Here is a 24793-nt window from a genome sequence, read left to right on the forward strand (position 1 = left end):
ACTGGAGTGATCCTCCCAGAACTGAGAGAAGGGCCCTTGGGGTATGCAAGCAACACCAACGTTGGGCTTGGCACAGATGCAAGAGAGGGGTTATGGAGTAGATGTGAGATGGGTGTGCTGGGGCAGGGTGTGTTGAAGCATGTTGGGTCCTGGCTGTTGACTGAGAATCTGAGTGCCAAGGGCTAGGAGAACAGAAAGGCCTGTGGGTCCGCAGGAGCCATGATGTGACTGCAAACAGGATCAAACCTGGGGGAGACCGAAGAGTCCAGGGTGACTCCTACAGCGAGGCGATGAGGGGGCAGGTCTGGGACTCCCATTCAGGAATACATGGTCAGCTGTAGCCACTCCTGGGTGTTCACCTGGATTTGTCCAGTGCCATCTTTGTCAAGAGATTTGAAGGCACGGAACATGGCATCCGGTCTGACCAGGCAGCTGATGAAGTTGTCAAAATCCATGTTCCCTCCCTCATCTGAGTAGTGTTGGATGAGCATGTTGTAGAGATGCTCATTCAGGCGGAATCCTGCTGCCTCAAAGGCCCTTGGGAGTTCACTGCTGTTAATGGTCCCTGAACGGTCAATGTCAAATTGTTTGTATATGGCCTGCCACTTTTTTTTTTTTTTTTTGCGGTACGCGGGCCTCTCACTGCTGTGGCCTCTCCCGCTGCAGAGCACAGGCTCCGGACGCGCGGGCTCAGCGGCCATGGCTCACAGGCCCAGCCGCTCTGCCGCATGTGGGATCCTCCCGGACCGGGGCATGAACCCCTGTCCCCTGCATCGGCAGGCGGACTCTCAACCACTGCACCCTCGGGGAAGCCCGGCCTGCCACTTTTTGATGTTCCACAAGTACGTGAATTCCTCGAAGCCCAGCTTGCCGGTCGTGTCACCACCATGCTGTGACATGTGTCAATGCCAATACCATCAGTCTTCAGATCAGAATGTCGGGTCACGACTTTGTTGAGAATGTTCATGAGTTCTATGGCACTGACCTCCATGTCCTCTCTAGCCAGCTGGGCAAAGACCTCCGGAACTGCCGTGCCTTCTCACTCTCATTGGCCTCGATGTTGGAGTAATGGGTGCGAGGGGGCGGGGGCTCTGGGTTGTACTGCGCAGCCGCCTCGCTAACGGCGCTAATGACCCCGCCCAGTATGCGCACGCAGTTCCACGCAGTTCCCCGCAGCCGCTGCTTCCTTTTCTTCTGCCGCCGCCGCCGCCTCGGGCCCACTGACCAGGCCTCCGAGCACATTCCCTAAGGCCCCCGCCCAGGCCCCCGCCTCCTCTGCCGCCTCTTCCACCCTTCCAGACCGAGTTAACCAGGAACATGGCTGTGACTCAAGATTCTGCCTCGCTCGCGCGTCGGCCGGTCAGCTAGTTTCCATATTCTTATTTTTACTCTCTCTTGTTCTCTGTGGTGGCTGGTGGGGTAGCATAGAATTTGCTTAGGATGAATGTGCCTGTGATGTGACTTCAGTGTACTTAGTACAGTGGGAAGCCTAGAGCTAAGCAAGGCTCATGTCAGATGAGACCACCCCCACTGGCCTCGGGGGTATCTTATGAATCTTGAGGAGAGATACAGGCTCTGTCTCCACTGCATGTAGGTGAAAAACTTGGGGATGGCAAGGCACTAGATGTATGTTTCCACCTGCTTTTACCTTCATGAATATATATGTATGGTGTGTGTGTTTTCACACTCATGCATGTGAAGCTCAATTCCACATTCTGATTGGTTGTCAAAATGTTGACCATTTGACCAAAATGTTGACTGGCTCGTTTCACTTAGAAGAGAGGTGTAATTGACTAGGTTCAGCTAGCTGTAAACTGAATGTGTGCTTGCAGTGGAGCCTTGAAATCAGAATGAATAAAGGTAGCGCATATGTGGTTTGCATGCTTTCTGAGTTACCATCTGCTGCTTTACATACTTGCTAATAATCAGAGCCTTAGCTCCGGAGAAACTATAGAACTTTGGGGAAATCTGGAGAAAATAGACTGAATTAGGTAGCAAGATCCAGATGGCACCATGGGTAAAGATGCCTTTTTGGGGACTTGCCTGGTGATCCAGTGGTTAAGACTCTGCTTCCACTGAAGCGGGTGCAGGTTCAGTCCCTGGTCAGGGAACTAATACCCTGCATGCAGAGCAGTGCGGTCAAGGAAAAACCAAAAAAAAAGTTGCCTTTTTGAAGTTTCTAGTCCTGTAGTCGCAAAGGATATGGGTCCTATTAATAGGATGCTGAAAAGCTGGTTCATCGTTGGGGATCTCCTTCTTTCCCTAGGATGACCAAGGATCCAGGGTGCCATATTGGCAGAAGCTGATGCAAGAGAAATGTATAGCCTGATAGGTCATAGTCCATGGAACTACCAATTTCTCTTACTCCCATTCTTAGTTTTATGAATATTGAAAAAACCCACAAAACCAGGCAGTAGATTTTCTATTTTGTCCTTTCTTGCTCACTTGATCTTTTTGCTTTGGTGGCAGGTGTCATGAAGGTAGCAAAAAAGGCAGAAAAGAATAATCCCTATTTTTTATATTTGCAAGAACGCACAGAATAATTATCTGCTTTTTCTTCCCTCTCCCCACCCTTTCCCCCAATGAAACCCCAAAGCACAATGGACAAGAAAGCCAACGTTGTAAATGTTCAAAGGTGGAATTACATCTTTTGGTGTCCTGGTGTATTTTGCATTATAATGCAGCCTTGACGATAACATTTCTCAGGAAAGCCTGCACAGCTGTCTCAGTATTAAGAGGCAAGGAGGGAGTGTAACTGGCAGCGTATGGGGAAAATATTGCTTGGAATGTACTTCTGGGTGCAAATTACTTTGATACTGTTCTCTGAAGTATCAACATTGGTGCTTCATCTTTGACAAAGGAAAATGTGGATTGTCAGGCCGTAAGAAGCTGAACCACATTTGGGGTGACAAATGTATTCCTTTGGGAAGAAAGTCTTGTGTAGTGGAAAGAACAAAGGCCTTGCAGGCAGATCTGGGTTTGAGTCCTGTATTGGCCACTTATTAGCCTTTTGACCTTTGACAAATGGATTTTTCTAAGCTTTTGTTCTTTCATCCACACAATGGGTTGTTACAGTGATAACAAGATGACATACATTGTGTTGAGTTGGAACTCTGTATAGGGTAGTGATTGCTAAGAAACCGTCTGGCAGGCAGAAAGGAAAGGAGGAGCTGGACTCTGTGTTATCTGGAGAGAGGCAGGGGTTGAGGAACCCAGATTTGGGTAATAAAATATATGTCTCTAATAAAATCCCAGGAAGAACAGAATTATTCACATTTTCCTCTGTTTTCTAGTTCAGTGACTCTATAGCCTTCATTTTCAGACACAGCAAGGAAAAGACCTATGGCATAGATGCCACAATTAGGAGACACATGGATTAGCCTAGATGTTGGTGATTTGGGCTCATGACCTGGCAGTAAGCTCACTTCTCTATTTCTCCGTTTTCTAAATTTTGCTCACCAGGTGTTTCAAGTGAAGGACATTTTGCTAGTATATAACACCAAAGGTTTATGGCATCTTGAACCCTAAATGACTGTTTTCCCCACCTTTCCCTCATTCTTGTCTCTTCTCCTTTCTCTTGTAGAAATCATTATCGCCAGAGCGCAGCCATCACAGGGGCAGAGTCTGGGAAGTGCTATTACACCCTCACCTTTGCCGTCACCTTCCCGCATGCCGAGGATGTCTGCTACCTGGCCTACCACTATTCCTACACCTACATCGCCCTCATGGTAACTTCCTCTCTACAGCCTTATGGAGGCCCAACTGAAGGGGCTCTTGGAGGTTTTCCTGGAAACATTCAGGAGACCCTGTCATCCTGGTGGGGACTTCAGCCTTCCAAGGGATCCAGGGTTTGTTGTCACTAACTTGGTGGCTTTCTATTTGTCCCTTTTCCTTCCTTGGACAGAGTTCAAGGCTGAGGTCCTGACCAGTGATATTCTGGAGGCCCCAGTGGCATATAGTGCTCTTCATCTGTAGGTTGAGTGTGGGAGGTGGAGGGCAGGGGGACATTTCTTAGGGGCTCTATCTTTAAAAAGCCCTCAAATTAAGCAAGGATAAATGAGATTGGAATGAGATCATTCTGTTGAAATGGGGTAAAACCATGCAGGTCAGCTGAGATGCAGATTTAAAGAACATAGACACATTGAGAGGAGTGAAGCAGAGGCTGAGGAGGTGAAGCTTGGAAAAACTCCCTGAGTTCACCTGACATCTGCTTCCCCATTTCCAGTGGTTCCCACGGCCACGGGCTGGAGGCTGTTAGCAGGATCCAGGGCAGACAAGAAGGGTGGAACAATAAAGCATTGAATCACTGCAAATGAGGGTCACAATCTTTTTATGAGAGGAGGGTAGTGTCAACCTGTCCAAACTCGAAGTCAGCATTCCGATGTCCTATCAGACCCTGCACAGGGCTCATTTGACCAACCTGAGCAAACTGCTTAAACCATGCAGTTTCCTGTCATTTGAGAAAGTTGGCAAACCATCCCTTTCCCCTAGCTATTTCATGGATATCCTGAGGATTAATGAGCTAAAGTATCTCTTATAAAATACTTTCACCCTCTTCATTAATGCAAAATGTTATTAGCATATTCATAATAATATGTGTATAAGCAAACAGATATATCACTTAGCCTGAAGGATGAGCATTTTCATTGCAAGTCTGTGATGGGAGTTGGAAAAGACGATAACCAAGAACATCTTTCCCCTCAGAAGGAATGTTCAAGTATAAATACAATTTTTTCTGCATTGAGAAGGCGTACCTTCAACCACTTGGCTAACTGCTTCATAAAAGGACATCTGCCCTTCTCTCCATAGGTTGGTTTGCCTAAAGAGAGATTCTTTTTTTTTTTTTTACTATTTCCCAGACTGCAAAAGATATACGACTAGTATTATTTGCGTACAGCACTTAGAGATCTCAAGAACTTAATCCAAGAAATGTGCATCACAACCTTTGCTGTAACAAGGCATGTTGTTGTAAAACATGCTCATTGCCTTTAGGGACTTACAACAGGCAAGATTCATGATCCCCTTCAACAGCTGTTCTTATTGTCTCGCCTGTGAAACCCTGCACGTGAAAAGTCTATTGGGGAAGAGGATTCCTTTTTGAATGCGTGTTTGCCTTTTCCATCCGGGGGAATGATCCATGGTTCCAAGACACTATTCTTTACCCTTGTTAGAATATCTTTGACCTCCTGGAGATTCTCAGTGGCAATTAGTCTAAAAGTTTAGAATACAAAGGGGCTTGGGGAATTGTCTAATTCACCTTTATCATTTATAGATGCAAAAACTGAAGCCTAGAAATCTCACATTTAGCTAGTGGCCAAGCAGGGAACAGAGTACTGGCCTTTGACATCTATTCCTGTCTGAATAGAAAGTCTGAAACTCCTTCAGCTGGCCTTGACTGCATCTGGCTTCTTACTTTGAATTTCAGACTTTGAATCAGCTTGTAGGCACTTAGCAAGGACCCATCAAAGCATCTTGGAATAAAAATGGGATCATGTTTGGGGAACAACACTCTTCTCACCTGAACCACATCCATAGCACCCAGGGTTATAGACAAAAATCTTGGGTTGATGACTTGAACTCAACCATTCGAGGTTATATAATCACACAACCTGATGATTATATGCACCTATAAAAGTGGGCTGCCATTGCCGTAACTACTGTATGTCATAGCTTTTGTCTTTGGGACCACTCAGTACTCTTGTCAGACTAAAGCACAAGGTCTAAAGTTTACAATCAACAAATAGTTTAGGAGCCACTGAGGTCAAGTTGGGGATAATTTCATATTGAGGGGGGACAAAAATTCAAGAAAAGAGGACCCCACCATCACTTGATCTCAGTGAGAGGAAGAGAGAGGTCTTGTTCATTGATGCTTATTGGCTTGTTACTTTGCCTACTGACTGAACGTCTTCCCACTAGGAAGAGGAGAGTTAATGAGAAAGAGAGACAGGAAAAGGGTAGCTTTTCATTTCTTCTAAATGAGTAGAACAGAATAAGAAAGATGATTTGTTCCTTGAAGTAAAAAATGTATATACTCAATTTTAGGTTTTACATTTCCAGTAATGCGTGGGCTTTGTGTTCTCCAGGTTTAAGACGATAATTGACTCTGTGACTTCTCTTAAAAAACTCTTCCTCCCATCATGAACAAAATAAGTACATTCTGTAATGCACAGTGGTCATTTTTATTTTTGGACATGTCCTAAGGAGAAACAGTTTTCTTCCAACAGATCAGTGATAAATGTGAATGACACCCCAAGGGCAGAATTAACTGGATGTTACTTGGGGGTTATGCTGAGGGGTGGAAAATATATTTCTGTGTGGAATTCACAATTGTGTAAACTTTTATAGCAGAGGACATGTATTTTGGAGGTTTTTCAACATGAATATAATTTTGCACCTTAAAAGTTTTATTATTCTCTTGTAATAAGGGAATTAGTATTTGGATCTTTCAAATTGCTATCTTCCAGATGCTTGCCAGGAACTCTGTTGGATAATTGTCCAAATTATAGTATTAAAATAAAGCTGAAAGAAAGAAATACAATATTATTGTAATTATGAAGCAAGCAAAAGGAGTTCTATTTAATCATCCATCTCAAGGTATCAATAATTGCAGTGATTGTTAAAGTGTTGTTAGCAATACTTGTTAAAGTATTTGGATTATGTTCTGGATTGCCCCTAGGTAGCCAGGAGTATTGGTTGAAAATGGCGCCCCAAGAGAGTTTCTGATGGACATTTTAGAGAGTAAGAAAATGGGACCTCACTGAGAACTTATAACTACATGAGTTGGCAAGAGATAAGAAAAGTGATCAGAAGTAGGATCCATGTGTTGGGAGAGCTTAAGGCTTTTGGAGGGTAGAGTAGGGTTTTCACCAGACGCATATACCCACTGTGGTAGATGCTACCAGCATGATCTTTAGAGATAAAATGGAGTGTACTGTGGGGAGAGTAAGGGAGGGGAGGGGGAGAGAGGGAGAGAAAAAGAAAGAATTGAGAATTAGAATGCCATATTCACAGTCTCTTCTAAAGGGCTCACGTTTAAAATGTGTCCAGTAGGAAATATCGACTTACATGTGGTAGATCAAAGATGCAATGAGCAAGTCATAAATCAGTGTTGTCACTTAATCAATAGACAGACACCTATCTTTGTATGGGCAAAAGGAAAGGACAGGCACCAGTAAAGGGTCCTGATGTTGAGGAGTTGAACACAAAGAGCCATTCTGGAGGAGCTGAGGTGTGTGTGGATGGATGGTGAAGTCACTGACCACAGGAACCCCTGAATTCCAGGGTTTTGAGCACAATGTAAGAACAAGTTTTGGAGTCAGGCAGGCCTGGATTTGGGTCTAAGCTCTGTATTGTCTTGCAGTGTAGTCATGGACAAGCTATTTAACTTCTTTCAGCCTCAGTTTTCACATCTGTAAAATTGGAACCATTGAAGTGGTTATTCTACGGGTTATCAAGATTACATGACTTGATACATAGCAAGTGTTAGCCAAGTGCCTACAACTAGTAAACAATATTAGGTGGTGACCCTTAGAATGTTTATTCTTTTTTTAATGAATTTATTTTTATTAATTAATTTATTCTTTTGGCTGCATTGGGTCTTTGTTGCTGCACACGGGCTTTCTCTAGTTGCGGCGAGTGGGGGTTACTCTTCATTGTGGTGCATGGGCTTCTCACTGCGGTAGCTCCTCTTGTTGCAGAGCACGGGCTCTAGGTGTGCGGGCTTCAGTAGTTGTGGCTTGCGGGCTGTAGAGAGCAGGCTCAGTAGTTGTAGTGCACAGGCTTAGTTGCTCTGCGACATGTGGGATCTTCCTGGACCAGGGATCAAACCCATGTCCCCTGCACTGGCAGGTGGATTATTCACCACTGCACAACCAGCGAAGTCCCTATTATTCTCTCTTTTATGATGATGCGTGATTATTTTCTCTGTTGGACAGATTGGAAGATACCCATTCACAATACATAATAAAATTAAAATTATGTAAAAAAAAATCCCAATAAAGGACCCCAAAAAATAAATACAAGATCTACTGATGGTTTTCTTAGGGTGGTTGATTATAATTATTTTTTCTTTGCTCTCTTTTCCAAATCATCAGCAATAGAACTTGGTTTATTTTTAGTGGAAAAAGGGTATTAAAGTCACTAATCAGCAAATCTGTGAATACACATCTAGAGACTAATCACTTCTCTCAGTCTCAAAGTCAATCTATGTAACTTAGGGAGAATGGTATTGGCAGACTGGGGCAGTTTGAGAAAGCTCATTAGAACCTGCTTACAGGATGTTCTCTTGTTTTTTATTTAACTTAAAGGTGTCTTTTGTTCTCTTGTGATGAGAAGCCTTCGGTTCTCTGATGAGTGTGTTTAAGTGACAAGAGAGAACTAGGCAGTATGCAAATAAAATAGGCCATCTCCTTAGGGGTGAGCTTTCTTCGGAATTAGTGGGGACAGGGAGTGTAGCAGTTTAGGGGATAACAATGAGAAACAAAACGATTTTTGAGTGTATAGTGCTTCTTACTTTATCAGTAGCCACCAGCAGGGTAACCTGCTGAGGTCAAGTGAAGCCTTTTATGGAAGTTTTAAGGGAGTAGCTGATAAAGCAGAGGGGGCAGAAGACTCCTGCCAAGAGGCACCCGTGAGGCTGCGGGCTGAGTTATCAGCCGGATGTCTTTCATGGGTAGGTAGGATTTTCTTTTAAGACAGCCTCTCTGGGAGTTTCCATAATTGCCTTGAACTCATTCCCATTTTTATAAAGAAACCCACCCCTGTGGCTTCGCAGGGCTGTTATTACGGTTGGTTGTTGGCACACACATTCAGAAGCCCTGCTTCTCTCATCAGTGATCCCAACAATATCCAATTAGACACAGCCTTGCTGGACCTGAGATGGGAGCATTCACCTAAAAATCATCTTCAGGAGAACAATACAAAGCCATTTTCGCAAAAGGCAGACCAACGGAAGTTTATAATTGGTTTACTTCTGGAAGTTGTCTGTGTGACTGGAGCTAGACTAATGCACTAAGCACAGAGGTGTTATGTATTTGGTGGCAGGTGGAATGGTCAAAGGGACAGAGATTTCATTGAGGGGCACAGGGAGATGGTTGCATAAGCAATTACAGAAAATGGGCTTAAGCTAAAAGATATTAGGCATTTGTTGAATTGTAATATTTATAGTAATCATGAAAAGTGTCATAATAAGAAATTAATAAAGAGCTCATAGGAGAAGAAAACTTTCAAACTTTGCTTCCTCCAGCATTGCCCGTTAACGTGACAGTGTTTTAAAGCAGTGGTCCCCAACCTTTTTGGCGCCAGGGACCAGTTCCGTGGAAAACAATTTTTCAATGGGCTGGGGGCGTGGGGATGGTTTCGGGATGATTCAAGCACATTACATTTATTGTGCACTTTATTTCTATTGTTATTACACTGTAATATATAATGAAATAATTATACAGCTCACCACAATGGTGACAGGAGGCGGAGCTCAGGCTGTAATGCAAGGGATGGGGAGCTGTTTTAATACAGATGAAGCTTCGCTGGCTCACCCTGCCGCTCACCTCCTGCTGTGTGGCCCGGTTCCTACCAGGCCACAGACCCGGTAGCAGTCCATGGCCCTGGGGTTGGGGACCCCTGTTTTAAAGGACAATGTACGTGGGCAAAAGATGGTTTTTCTTTTTTTTTACTTTTTTCTTTTGTATCTAATTGTGTTGGATGACTTCTACAGACAAAACTGCTTCCAAGCCTCCTCCCCTTATCTGATTTATAGAATCTAGATTTTATTTTTTTTCAAGATTTGGCAAGAAGAGCTACGGCCTGTTTGTAACTTCTGTGACATCACAGAATGATGGCCAGTACTTTTCTGGAGAAGTGTCTCTATCTCTCCCCCATCTCCCCCACATCTTGTAGCCATAATAAAATGTGAAACAAATAGCTTTGATGGCAAGAACAAAAGAAACAAAACAAAGCAAAACCCCTCAATTCAGCAGACAGTGTTTCCCAAAGCGTATTCTGCAACACTCCACGATCCTGAGATCTTTAGAGAAAGAGGGTTGAAGAGTCACATAAATTCTTGAAACACTGTTTGCTCGTTTTTCTTCTAAGAGTTCAAAGTGTGTATTGGCATGTTAAAGAATCTGAACAATTCTGCAGCCATGAAAATGTTTTCATTTTCTTTAATTCACCATATTCCAGGTGCCTTGGCTATGAATCTCCACCCCTCTGTACCTCAGCACTTAATAACATCCTGAAGATTACATTTTGGGAAATGCTTCAGGAAAGGGTATTGATTTCCTAGTTTGGGGGCCTGGAATCTTGATAGTAATTGTGAGGCAGAGTCTACTCAGTTCAGATTTCAATAATTAATATTGGGAGCAACTTTCACCCAGAAATGTATGGAAGTGATTAAAATAATTTGTTTACGATCACAGAGTATCATTTAAATCCAGGGTGATCTTGACTCTTTATGAGGGTGCTGGAATTTCCTTTTACCAGCGTGGCTGAGACAGTCCAACTTTCTGAAGGGATCATTTTCATTCTTGTCCTGTGCCTTCTCTCCTGGGATGCCAGATGGACACTTCTTCTATTAGCGCTTTCATTACACTGATTTAATATTTATTTTCTTTTTAATATATGAGTTTCTTTCATGAGCTTCTTTTAGGAGGATGTTTTTCTATTCCTTAATGGTTTTATTTTTCCTGTTTTTAAAACCATTTTAAGTCTAATTTCATTCAATTATTGTCAGAAAATGTGGCTTGTATAATATCTGCTTTTTCAAAAAAATTTAGTGAATATTTTTTATAGTCCTGCATATGATTAATTTTTGTTATAGTTCCCTGAACGTTTGAGAAAAAATAAAGGATGCTCTCTGTAAAGACAGCTTGACATATATCTATAAAAAACAATATTGTTGGGGCTTCCCTGGTGGCGCAGTGGTTGAGAGTCTGCCTGCCAATGCAGAGGACACGGGTTCGAGCCCTGGTCTGGGAAGAGCCCACATGCCGCGGAGCAATTAGCCCCGTGAGCCACAATTGCTGAGCCTGCGCGTCTGGAGCCTGTGCTCCGCAACAAGAGAGGCCACGATAGTGAGAGGCCTGCGCACCGCGATGAAGAGCGGCCCCCACTTGCCACAACTAGAGAAAGCCCTCGCGCAGAAATGAAGACCCAACACAGCCATAAATAAATAAATAAATAAATAAATAAAAGAACATAGGGGTTAACATAATTAAAAAAAAAAACAATATTGTTCAAATACTCTATATCATTTTTTTTGCAATTGGTTTATTCAAGACTGAGGTACTGTTTTAAAGCCTCCCACTCTTAGTACAATTATTTCCCTTTCTGCCATTTTTGTGCTGTACATTTCAATTCTGTGTTATTTGATTCTTAAGATTTATGAGCTTTTTATGTTCATTGTGAATTGTGCCCTTTATCAAAATAAGATCTTTAAATCCCATTTAATGCACTTGGTCTTGACTATGACTTTGTCATAGATCAGTATTGCCAGGCCTGCTTTAATTTATGTTTGCTTAACCATTTAGCTTCAATATTTCCCTTTTAAAATATTTTAGTGGAGGCAAACAGAACAAGAAGATAATTCAGGAGTGTTTTTCATACACATCATGGGTCTTTCTTTAATTCTCTTTGAAAGTTCCTTTTATATACAATAGGCAGTGGGATTTTAAAAAAACTAATCTGAAAGTTTTTGTCATTTAATAAGGCTGTTTAACCTATTTATACTCAAGACAATTTTTGGTGTTACTTCTGTCATTTTGGTTTTGTGCTATTTTCCATGCTTCACTGCTTTTCTTTCTTTTTTTCTCTCCCCCTTCCCCCATCCTTCCCTTCTTTCCTTCCTTCCTTCCTTCCTTCTTTCCTTCTTTCTTTCCTTCCTTCCCTTTCTCTCTCTCTTTCTTTCTTTCTCTTTTATGCAACATGGAGTGACCATATTTTCTTTGATTTTTTTTTCTACAGTGTTTATAATTCTACTAGTGTTTCCCTTTTAGTTCTTAAAAAAAATTTGAACCTACATTTCCTCATCAAAAGTAACAGCTAATATTGAGTGTTTCCTGTATGACAGCACTTCTCATACACAATAAACTGCTAAATTATAGCAATCATTGAGTGACATAGGTAATGCCATTTTATATACATTTTAAAGATGAGAAAACTGAGTTACAGAGAGGTTAAGTACAGAATTTCCACGACTCTTCTAGAATCCACAACCAAACTTTGAACCCAGGCAGTCTGATTCCAGAGCCTGCCCACTTAGTCATCTTGCTATTCTGCCTTTCCATTTTCAAGAATTAAATAATATTAATGTTCATGTAAGTTGAAAAGTTAGTATTTTGTTTTACTTTATTCCTTACTTACACATTTCTTTTTACTTTCATTTTAGAACCAGATGATGAGATTAACATTTGATAATATGTGTTTTCTCCCTCAAAAATTATTTTTTATATTTGTATTATGTAGTAGCTGTGTTTTCCAATAGCCATTTAGACAAAACTTGTTTAACTGAACTGTCCCTTGATACCATTCTTTAGTTGGATTTGGGGCAGCTGAAATTTGTCTTCAAGTTATTATTGTCAATAAAGATAAGATGATATGTTTTCTGAGCTCTTGCCTAACTGAGCATGTATGAGCAGAAATTCATGAGCAAAACCTTGGCTGGTTATAGGTTTACTTGATTATAATCCTGTGTACTTTCAAACTCTAAGCAGGGCCTTTGTGTTTGTGTGTATACCCTTAGTTAGCCTCCTTGTCTCCTCAGGGGTGTGAGACCTACCACCTGATCTCCAGTGCTGTTGCATCACAGCAATGTGTGGCATTCATTAGCACTTGACAAACAACCAGAAGACTGAAGTACAAAGGTTTGGTCCGATAAATGGGCCTTTGCTGAATCTCATCTTGAACCTGGGGTAGCCATGATCCTTCTAATTCCTTTTCTTAGTATTGTGTCAAATGCTGGCTCCAAGAAATACCACCAGAACAACCTGTTTCTAACATAGACCTAAGTGTATTGTGTACCTTGGTGTTTTAGATAGAATAGTGCCCACCGCCCACCCCAAGATGTTCATATTCTAATCCCTGGAACCTGTGAGGATGTTACTTTATGTGGCACAAAGGACTTTGCAGATGTGATTAAGTTAAGCCTCTTGAGATGGGGAGAGATTATGTTGAACTATTAGACTGGGTCCAATGTAATCACAAGGGTCCTTAGCCATGAACGAGTGAGACAAAAGAGTCAGAGTCAGAGAAGGAGATTTGACCACGGAAGCCAGGGTAGGAATGATGTGATTGCTGGCTTTGAATGTGGAGGCAGACACCATGGGATAAGGAATGCAGCTGACCTCCAGAAGCTGGAAAAGGCAAGAAAATGAATTACCTTATAGAGCCTCCAGAAGGAGCGCAGTCCTGCCAAGACCTTGGATTTTTGCACAGTAAAACCCATTTTGGACTTTTGACCTCTGGAACTGTAATACGATAAACTCGTGTTGTCTTCATCCACCAAATTTGTGGTAATTTGTTACAGAAGTGATAGGAAACTAATCTATTTGATAAGGGAGAATGTGATAGAGTCTTGATAGTGTCTCAAAGGGGGAAGGGCAAAGCTGGAGTATTTATTAAGACTTTAAAGTTCTGTTAAGGTCAGGTATTTTAATGTAGGGGCTTGATTAGCATTGGGTAAAGATCATGATATAATGGTTAAAGATTGGTGGACACTGTAAGGCAAGAATCTTGAGGAGAGGGGTTCAGAGGGTCTTGGATCAATTCATTGATACTTTCTATTGAAGAGTTGATGAGATGTTCCTGAAAAATAATAAATTTATGAAAAATAGATTTATTTGTAATTTCTATTTTCCTGGGCAAGAGTTTCCTAGGACATTAAACTTATGTTGATGAAGACAGGGAATAATAAATTCATATTAATCTAGGAAACAGGCTGTGTGGAGGCAGATGATTTGGGGTCTCAGTTGTAAGGAGGATATGATTCAGGGTCAAATTTTCAGGTATCCCTGAAGCTGTAGGAAAGGCCACAGAATCATCTGGTAATCTTTTCTTTCCTTGGAACTTTTTCGTTTTCCTTGTAAGTCAAACATTTCAATAGCATACAAGTAGATTTTAGTCTATTCCTACCCAGATGCTAAGATTTTTACTTAACTTAGGAAATTCTTTCTCTTATTTCCCAGTGTATTGGTTTTCTATTGCTGCGGTAAGAAATTATCACAAATTTGGTAGCTTAAACAATTAAAAAAATTAACTTACAGCTCTTTTGGTGAGAAGTTCAACATGGATAAAAATCACTGGTCAAAAATCAAGGTATTGGGGCTGTGTTCCTTCTGGAGGATGGTGGAGGAGAATCTATTTCCTTGCCTTTTCCAGCTTTTAGAGGACACGGCATTCCTCAACTTTTTACCCCTTTACCCCCCAGCATGGCAGGCTGAGTCCTTTGCATGTAGTTCTGGTCCTTTGTGGCTGGGGAATGTTCTCTGCTTTTAAGTACTTTTGATTAGATTGGCCCCAACTGGTTAATGCAGGGTAATCCCCCCACGTCAGATAGACCTCAGTCTTAAACACATCTGTGAAGTCCCTTTTGCCATGTAAGGTAACATATTGACAGGGTCTGAAGATTAGGGCATGGACATCTTTGGGGGAGCCATTTATTCTGCCTAGCACCTCTGTAGTACATCTTTTTCACATGTAAACACTTCCTCTACCTTTTGAAGGCATTACTCCATTTTTCATAAAATATATTATGAATCTTTTATAAATATTTTCATAGGAGCCATGTTTGTTTCATTTGTCTAGCAGACATGTTATTTGTTAAATAACAAGGTGGGCAGTTTTTCCTCGGCCCTCTTAATACCTATTTGAATATGTTAATACCTATTTGATCTTTAGCTGGAAGGACTATTGTGTGCACTGGCGTTCTTGTGTTAGAGAAGGACCGCTTCCCTTTCACTGGTTACTGAAGTCACCGAGTCCCTGTTGTTAGGGTATGCAGTGTGGTTGGGAGGCAATCTCTTAACACCTTTATGACTAATTCCACTGTTTGGGTTATGGAAAGTATCTTCAGAGGTCTTAAAGATTGTTGACCAAGAACCCTATTTTCAGTGGTTACCCCATTTTGGTATCTTTCTGCATTTTAAATGAGTGTTTAAATGGGAAGGTAGGGTAGGGAAAATCAGTTGCTACCAGTTAGTGGTTCTCTTTGCTTAGCATTCTCCCTGGATCAATTGCTTTCTATTTTCCTTCAATATGCTCCCAGCTCTCCTTATATTGCTTGATTCTAAAGTAATCTGCACTGCTGAAGCTCTGTCTCATGTTCCCGAGTGTCCTGCATGTACTCTGTCTTCATGGTAATAGCATTCTTTACATGCAAGTGTCATGGGAAGAATGTTGTCTGCCCCTGTTCTTTTGCTTTCAGTGCAACTTGAAAACAGATATTCTACTGTGCAGACATAGGCAGGCATGCTGCTTCCTGTTCAGCCTCACTGAACTTCTTCCGGGGAGTAGGAAGAGCACGCTTTTAAACCACTTAATGCCCACGGTCAGGCAGATTAGGTTAACAAAAATACTTCTAGGGGCTTCCCTGGTGGCGCAGTGGTTGAGAGTCCGCCTGCCGATGCAGGGGACACGGGTTCATACCCCGGTCCGAGAAGATCCCACATGCCGCGGAGCAGCTGGGCCCGTGAGTCATGGCCACTGAGCCTGCGTGTCCGGAGCCTGTGCTCCGCAGCGGGAGAGGCCACAACAGTAAGAGGCCCACGTACGGCAAAAACAAACAAACAAACTTCTAAACTATAAGGAGTTAAATGAATATAAGCTTTGCTGCTGTTTTCACCTATTGTTATTATCAAAAATCTTAATATGCACTTCTGTTTCATCTGTGCTCCAGACTCACCTTGACGTTCTGGAAAAAAGCGTGAACCCCAAGCAGGTCTACTTCCGTCAGGAGGTTCTCTGCCAGACACTAGGAGGGAATTCACGTCTATTGGTGACCGTCACTGCCATGCCCGAATCTAACAGCACTGACCACCTGGAGCAGCTCCGTGAGTAAACGGCAGACCCTCTTCTTTGAAGATTTGGTGGTGAGGGTGGGGGTCCTCAGAGTCTTGGAAGCACTCTGTCCCTTGGAGATCAGAAGCTCCATAAAGCGTTGGGGACTGGTCTACCTTGATAGAAACCCAACTCTTCTTGATATGACAAAAGGGTAAATATTCATGTTGCTCTGTTATCAAAGGGAGAAAACAATAAATTGCAAATTGTCAGAAAGATGAAATGACTTGTTGGAATTGAGAGCAGTTTACAAGTGACAGTCACTTCTGCTAAAACAGAACCAGGACTGGAAAATGAATCACATTTTGCAACTTCTAATCCAGGGACTTTTCTCACCATGCTCACTCCCATTATACTACGCTCACGGTCAGTCAAGGTTAGGAAAGGAAGGAAGTTGAGGGTTGGAGGACTGGCTGAAGAATTCCCTTGATGACCTGGATTACAGTTTGGATCAGAAGAGCTGACAGTGTGGAGGAGGCTCTAGCCAAGAACTGTAAAACCAAACCAAAACACACAGGCATACACACACACACACAGACACACTCTCACAGACACACAAATGCCCATTTAATATTAGAGTCCTGAGCACAAATGTGATTTGCTTGTAACCAACCAGCTTTTTCTTTTTTTAAAACATCTTTATTGGAGTAAAATTGCTTGACAATGTTGTGTTAGTTTCTGCTGTATAACAAAGTGAATCAGCTATATGTGTACATATATCCCCATATCCCCTCCCTCTTGCGTCTCCCTCCCACACTCCCTATCCCACCCCTCTAGGTGGTCATAAAGCACCGAGCTGCTCTCCCTGTGCTATGCAGCTGCTTCCCACTAGCTCTCTGTTTTACATTTCATAGTGTATATATGACAGTGCTACTCTCTCACTTCGTCCCAGCTTACCCTTCTCCCTCCCCGTGTCCTCAAGTCCATTCTCTACGTCTGTGTCTTTATTCCTGTCCTGCCCCTAGGTTCATCAGAACCAGGTGGGGTTTTTTTGTTTTTTTTATTGCAGATATGTGTGTTAGCATACGGTACTTGTTTTTCTCTTTCTGGCTTACTTCACTCTGTATGACAGACTCTCAGTCCATCCACCTCACTACAGATAGTTCAATTTTGTTTCTTTTTCTGGATGAGTAATATTCCATTGTATATATGTACCACATCTTCTTTATCCATTCATATGTTGATGGACACTTAGGTTGCTTCCATATCCTGTATATTGTAAATAGTGCTGCAATGAACATTGTGGAACATGTCTCTTTTTGAATTATGGTATTCTCAGAGTATATGCCCAGTAGTGGGATTGCTGGATCATATGGTAGTTCTATTTTTAGTTTTTTAAGGAACCTCCATACTGTTCTCCATAGTGGCTATATCAATTTACATTCCTACCAACAGTGCAAGAGGGTTCCCTTTTCTCCACACCCTCGCCAGCATTTATTGTTTGTAGATTTTTTGATGATGACCATTCTGACCGGTGTGAGGTGATACCTCATTGTAGTTTTGATTTGCATTTCTCTAATGATTAGTGATGTTGAGCATCCTTTCATGTGTTTGTTGGCAATCTGTATATCTTCTTTGGAGAAATGTCTATTTAGGTCTTCTGCCCACTTTTGGATTGGCTTGTTTGCTTTTTGATATTGAGCTGCATGAGCTGCTTCTATATTTTGGAGATTAATCCTTTGTCAGTTGCTTCGTTTGCAAATATTATCTCCCATTCTGAAGGTTGTCTTTTCATCTTGTTTATGGTTTCCTTTGCTGTGCAAAAGCTTTTAAGTTTCATTAGGTCCCATTTGTTTATTTTTTATTTTATTTCCATTTCTCTAGGAGGTGGGTCAAAAAGGATCTTGCTGTGATTTATGTCACACAGTGTTCTACCTATGTAATCCTCTAAGAGTTTGATAGTGTCTGGCCTTACATTTAGGTCTTTAATCCATTTTGACTTTATTTTTGTATCTGTGTCAGGGAGTGTTCTAATTTCATTCTTTTACATGTAGCTGTACCGTTTTCCCAACACCAGTTATTGAAGAGGCTGTCTTTTGTCCATTGTATATTCTTGCCTCCTTTATCAAAGATAAGGAGACCATATGTGTGTAGGTTTATCTCTGGGATTTCTATCCTGTTCCATTGATCTATATTTCTGTTTTTGTGCCAGTACCATACTGTCCTGATACCTGTAGCTTTGTAGTATAGTCTGAAGTCAGGGAACCTGATTCCACCAGCTCCGTTTTTCTTCCCCAAGATCGCTTTAGCTATTCGGAATCTTTTGTGTTTCCATACAAATTGTGAATTTTTTTGTTCTAGTTCTGTGAAAAATGCCATTGCTAATTTGATAGGGATTGCATTGAATCTGTAGATTGCTTTGTGTAGTAGAGTCATTTTCACAATGTTGATTCTTCCAATCCAAGAACATGGTATATCTCTCCATCTGTTTGTATCATCTTTAATTTCTTTCAACAGTGTCTTAGTTTTCTGCATACAGGTCTTTTGTCTCCTTAGGTAGGTTTATTCCTAGGTATTTTATTCTTTTTGTTGCAATGGTAAATGGGGGTGTTTCCTTAATTTCTCTTTCAGATTTTTCATCATTAGTGTATAGGGATGCGAGAGATTTCTGTACATTTATCTTGTATCTTGCTACTTTACCAAATTCATTGATTAGCTCTAGTAGTTTTCTGGTAACATCTTTAGGATTCTCTATGTATAGTACCATGTCATCTGCAAACAGTGACACTTTAACTTCTTTCACGAGTTGGATTCCTTTCTTTTCTTTTTCTTCTCTGATTGCTGTGGCTATAACTTCCAAAACTAGTTGAATAATAGAGGTGAGAATGGGCAACCTTGTTCCTGATTTTATAGTAAATGGTTTCAGTTTTTCACAATTGAGAACAATGTTGGCTGTGGGTTTGTCATATATGGCCTGTATTATGTTGAGGTAGGTTCCCTCTATGCCTACTTTCTGGAGAGTTTTTATCATAAATAGGTGTTGATTTTTGTCAAAAGCTTTTTCTGCATCTATTGAGATGATTACATGGTTGTTATCCTGTAGTGTATTAATATGGTGTATCACATTGATTGATTTGCATATTGAAGAATCCTTGCATTTTGGGGATAAACCCCACTTGATCATGGTGTATGATCCTTTGAATGTGCTGTTGGATTCTATCTGCTTGTGTTTTGTTGAGGATATTTACATCTATATTCATTAATGATATTGGCCTGTAGTTTTCTTTTTTGTGACATCTTTGTCCCGTTTTGGTGTCAGGGTGATGGTGGCCTCCTAGATGAGTTGGGGGTGTTCCTCCCTCTGCTATATTTTGGAAGAGTTTGAGAAGGATAGGTGTTGACTCTTCTCTCAGTGTTTGATAGAATTTGCCTCTGAAGCCTCTGGACCTGTTCTTTCGTTTGTTGGAAAATTTTAAATCCCAGTTTCCATTTCACTGCTTGTGATTGATCTATTTATATTTTCTGTTTCTTCCTGGTTCAGTCAGAAGGTTGTGCTTTTCTAAGAATTTGTCCATTTCTTCTAGGTTGTCCATTTTATTGGCATATAGTTGCTTGTAGTAATCTCTCATGATCCTTTGTATTTCTGCAGTGTCAGTTGTTACTTCTCCTTTTTCATTTCTAATTCTGTTGATTTGAGTCTTCTCCCTTTTTTTCTTGATGAGTCTGGCTAATGGTTTATCAATTTTGTTTATATTCTCAAAGAACCAGCTTTTGGATTTATGGAACTTTGCTGTTGTTTCCTTCATTTCTTTCTCATTTATTTCTGATCTGATCTTTATGATTTCTTCCCTTCTGCTAACTTTGGGGTTGTTTTGTTCTTTCTCTAATTGCTTTAGGTGTAAGGTTAGATTGTTTATTTCAGATGTTTCTTGTTTCCTGAGGTAGAATTGTATTGCTATAAACTTCCCTCTTAGAACTGCTTTTGCTGCATCCCATAGGTTTTGGGTTGTCATGTTTTCATTGTCACTTGTTTCTTGGTATTTTTTGATTTCCCCTTTGATTTCTTCAGTAATCTCTTGGTTAATAAGTAGCATATTGTTTAGCCTCCATGTGTCTGAATTTTTTACAGATGTTTTCCTGGAATTGATATCTAGTCTTATAGCATTGTGTTTGGAAAAGATACTTGCGATGATTTCAGTGTTCTTAAATTTACCATGGCTTGATTTGTGACCCAAGATATGATCTATCCTGGAGAATGTTCCATGAGCACTTGAGAAGAATGTGTATTCTGTTGTTTTTGGATGGAATGTCCTATAAATATCCATTAAGTCCATCATGTTTAATGTATCATTTACAGCTTGTTTTTTCTTATTTATTTTCATTTTGGATGATCTGTCCATTGGTAAAAGTGGGGTGTTAAAGTCCCCTACTATGATTGTGTTACTGTCAATGTTCCCTTTTATGGCTGTTAGCATTTGCTTTACGTGCTGAGGTGCTCCTATGTTGGGTGCATAAATATTTACAATTGTTATATCTTCTTCGTAGGTTGATCCCTTGATCATTATGTAGTGTCCTTCTTTGTCTCTTGTAATAGTCTTTATTTTAAAGTCTATTTAGTCTGATATGGGACTTGCTACTCCAGGTTTCTTTTGATTTCCATTTTCATGGAATATCTTTTTCCATCCCCTCACTTTCAGTCTGTATGTGTCCCTAGGTCTGAAATGGGTCTCTTGTAGGCAGCATATATATGGGTCTTGTTTTTGTATTCATTCAACCAGTCTGTCTTTGGATTGGAGCATTTAATCCTTTTACATTTAAGGTACTTATCAACATGTATGTTACTATTATGATTTTCTTAATTGTTTTGGGTTTGTTATTGTAGGTCTTTTCCTTCTGTTGTGTTTCCTGCCTAGAGAAGTTCCTTTAGTATTTGTTGTAAACCTGGTTTGGTGGTGCTGAATTCTCCTAACTTTTGCTTGTCTGTAAAGGTTTTAATTTCTCTGTTGAGTCTGAATGACATCCTTGCTGGGTAGGGTAATCTTGGTTGTAGATTTTTCCCTTTCATCACTTTATATATGTCCTGCCACTCCCTTCTGGCTTGCAGAGCTACTGCTGATAGATCAGCTGTTAACCTTGTGGGGGTTCCCTTGTATGTTATTTGTTACTGTTCCCTTGCTGCTTTTAATATTTTTTCTTTGTATTTAATTTTTGATAGCTTGATTAATATGTGTCTTGACATGTTTCTTCTTGGATTTATCCTGTATGGGACTCTCTGCGCTTCTTGGACTTGATTGACTATTTCCTTTCCCATGTTAGGGAAGTTTTCAACTATGATCTCTTCAAATATTTTCGCAGACTCTTTTTGTGTTCCTTTTCTGGGACCCCTATAATTTGAATGTTGTTTTTTGTTTGTTTGTTTGCTTTTTTTGCGGTACGCAGGCCTCTCACTGTTGTGGCCTCCCCCATTGCGGAGCACAGGCTCTGGACGCACAGGCTCAGTGGCCATGGCCCATGGGCCCAGCCACCCTGCGGCATGTGGGATCTTCCCAGACCGGGGCACGAACCCTTGTCCCCTGCATCGGCAGGTGGACTCCCAACCACTGTGCCACCAGGGAAGCCCAGCTGGTGTGTTTAATGTTGTCCCAGAGGTCTCTGAGACTGTCCTCAATTCTTCTCATTCTTTTTTCTTTATTCTGCTCTGCAGTGGTTATTTCCACTATTTTCTCTTCTACGTCACTTACCGGTTCTTCTGCCTCAGTTATTCTGCTATTAATTGCTTCTAGAGAATTTTTTATTTCATTTATTGTGTTGTTCATCATTGTTTATTTGCTCTTTAGTTCTTCTAGGTCCTTGTTAAACATTTCTTGTATTTTCCGCATTCTATTTCCAAGATTTTGTATCCTCTTTACTATCATTACTCTGAATTCTTTTTCAGGTAGGCTGCCTATTTCGTCTTCATTTGTTTGTTCTGGTGGGTTTTTACCTTGGTCCTTCATCTGCTGCATATTTCCTTGTCTTGTCATTTTGTTTAATTTACTGTGTTTGGGGTCTCCTTTTTACAGGTTGCAGGGTCTTAGTTTCCATTGTTTTCTGTGTCTGACCCCAGTGGGTGAGGTTGGTTCAGTGGCTTGTGTAGGCTTCCTGGTGGAGGGGACTGATGCCTGTGTTCTGATGGGTGGGGCTGGATCTTGTTTTTCTGGTGGGCAGGGCCACATCTTGTGATGTGTTTTGGGGTGTCTGTGAACTTAGTATGATTTTAGGCTGCATCTTTGCTAATGGCTGGGCTTGTGTTCCTGTCTTGCTAGTTGAGTGTCATGGGGTGTCCAGCACTGTAATTTGCTGGCCTTTGGGTGGAGCTGGGTCTTAGCGTTGAGATGGAGATCTCTGGGAGAGCTTTCACAGATTGATATTACATGGGGCTGGGATGTCTCTGGTAGTCCAATGTACTGTACTCCGCTCTCCCACCTTAGAGGCTCAGGCCTGACATCAAACCGGAGCACCAAGACCCTGTCAGACACACGGCTCAGAAGGAAAGGGAGAAAAAAAGAAAAAAAAATATTTAAAAAAATAATAATAAAAATTTAAAAAAGGAGAGAGCAACCAAACCAATAAACAAATCCACCAGTGATAACAAGCACTAAAAACTATAGTAAGATAAACATAAAAATCAGGAACAAATCAGTCATAGACAGCAGACCCCAAGTCTGCAGTTGCTCCCAAAGTCTACCGCCTCAATTTTGGGATGATTTGTTGTCCATTCAGGTCTTCCACAGATGCAGGCTATATCAAGTTGATTGTGGGGATTTAATCTGCTGCTTCTAAGGCTGCACAGAGAAATTTCCCTTTTTCTTCTTTGTTCACACAGCTCCTGGGGTTCAGCTTTGGTTTGCCCCAACCTCTGCATGTAGGTCACCCTCAGGCATCTATTCCCACCCATACAGGATGGGATTAAAACAGCGGCTGACTATGGGGCTCTGGCTCACTTATGCCAGGGTGAAGGAGGGGTATGGTATTTATAATTGTTATGTGGGGCGAGCCTGTGGCAACAAAGACCAGCGTGACGTGGCAACAGCCTGAGGCGCAGTGTGTGTTCTGCTGGGGAAGTTGTCCCTTGATCATGGGACCTTGGCAGTGGCGGGCTGCACAGGCTCCTGGGGTAGGGGTGGGGGTGTGTGGATAGTGACCTGTGCTTGCACACAGGATTCTTGGTGGCTGCAGCAGCAGTGTTAGCATTTCATGCCCGTCTCTGGGGTCCAAGCTGATAGCCATGGCTTGCGCCCACCTCTGGATCTCATTTAGGTGGTGCTCTGCCTTCTGTGGGCAGACAGGGAAGGAATCCCCTGTCCTTGTGCACCCCGAAACAATGGTCTCTTGCCTCTTAGGCAGTTCCAGGCTTTTTCCCAGACTCCCTCCCGGCTAGCTGTGGCGCACTAGCCCCCTTCAGGCTGTGTTCACCCAGCCAACCCCCGTCCTGTCCCTGGGATCTGACCTCCAAAGACTGAGCCTCAGCTCTCAGCCCCCACCCACCCCAGCAGGTGAGCAGACAAGCCTCTCGGACTGGTGAGTGCTGGTCAGCCCCGATCCTCTGTACGGGAATCTCTCCGCTTTGCTCTCTGCACCCCTGTTGCTGCACTCTCCTCCATGGCTCCAAAGCTTCCCCCCACCGCCACCCCCTGTCTCTGCCAGTGAAGGGGCTTCCTACTGTGTGGAAACTTTTCCTCCTTCTAGCTCTCTCCCAGAGGTGCAGGTCCCATCCCTATTCTTTTGTCTCTGTTTTTTCTTTTTTCCTACCGAGGTACGTGGGGATTTTCTTGCCTTTTGTGACGTCTGAGGTCTTCTGCCAGCGTTCAGTAGGTGTTCTGTAGGAGTTGTTCCACATGTAGATGTATTTCTGATGTATTTGTGGGGAGAGTGGTGATCTCCGCATCTTACTCCTCCATGTTGAAGGTCCCCCTGCTAGCCAGCTTTTAAAGTTGGCTCCTGATGTAGTTTTCGACCAAGCAGAATAAGGAATACTTTTCATTAAGGAAAAGTTTGGGAGATGAAAGAAAAGACTGGGGAATAAAAATCTAGCTAATTTTTCCAGATGCAGCCTTACCTGATGAAGTGCTAACTGCATTAGGTGAGTCTTTGGTGGCTAGGAAATGTAATTTCTCACAGTTCATCAGCATATGACAATGAATGCTTAACTATCTGGCTAATCAACAACCGATTATCCCATCTGAATTAATAAGGCCTTAAAATGCTTTAATGAATGATAATGGGATTTTCTAAAAATTCTCTTATGTGTTTTATGCTTTTGAGAGCAATTTCTGTAATCGTTGCCAAGTCCTTCCCTTGCAAATGAGAAGTTCTTGGAAGTTAGAGACAGTAATCCTTCCAGGGCAACCTTCATAGAACAGTAATTTATTTAAGAAAGTAGATCTATGTATGTCTTCATTGTGCAGGCTCAGTTTCTGAATAGGAGCTGAGTGGTACCCAGTGTGTAATTATGACATGGAGCTGCCTCTGCTTTTGCATTTTTATTTATGCCGACACTGGTGCTTTTGTTGATATTATAACCACAGAGATCATTCTTACTCTAAGGAGAGGACTTGAAACAGAGTAAAAGCCCCTAAATAATTTGGCACTCCAAAATAGTTCACTTAAAAAAAAGAGAAAAAATATCTCTTAGCACACCTTCATATGAATCAAAGGAGGCTGTTTTCTGCTTATGGTCTAAGATTGGTAATAATAAATATATACTCTTGATTCTGGTGTGGTGATTCTGGGTGGTGGTGGTGAGGGGGCTGGAAGCAGGACCTTG

The 24793-nt window shown here is 41.7% G+C and overlaps 1 protein-coding gene and 1 pseudogene across 2 annotated transcripts in view; one reads left to right on the forward strand and one right to left on the reverse strand.

Moving 5' to 3' along the window:
* The window catches only part of LOC309802862 (uncharacterized protein), a gene marked incomplete at its 5' end in the record, with an annotated part of 165200 nt that overhangs the window by 99135 nt on the left and 41272 nt on the right, over positions 1-24793 (forward strand). The window contains 2 exon segments of the mRNA XM_082618744.1: positions 3584-3728; positions 15887-16040. Of these exon segments, the coding sequence (XP_082474870.1) occupies positions 3584-3728; positions 15887-16040 (299 nt within the window).
* LOC309803028 (calpain small subunit 1-like) lies at positions 205-1357 on the reverse strand (annotated as a pseudogene). Its single transcript has 2 exons — positions 819-1357; positions 205-599 (listed from the first exon to the last, which is right to left on the reverse strand). The product of its transcript is annotated as a calpain small subunit 1-like (transcript).

The sequence above is a fragment of the Mesoplodon mirus genome (assembly GCF_964341445.2).
Source record: "Mesoplodon mirus genome assembly, chromosome: 4".
Lineage (NCBI taxonomy): Eukaryota > Metazoa > Chordata > Mammalia > Artiodactyla > Ziphiidae > Mesoplodon > Mesoplodon mirus.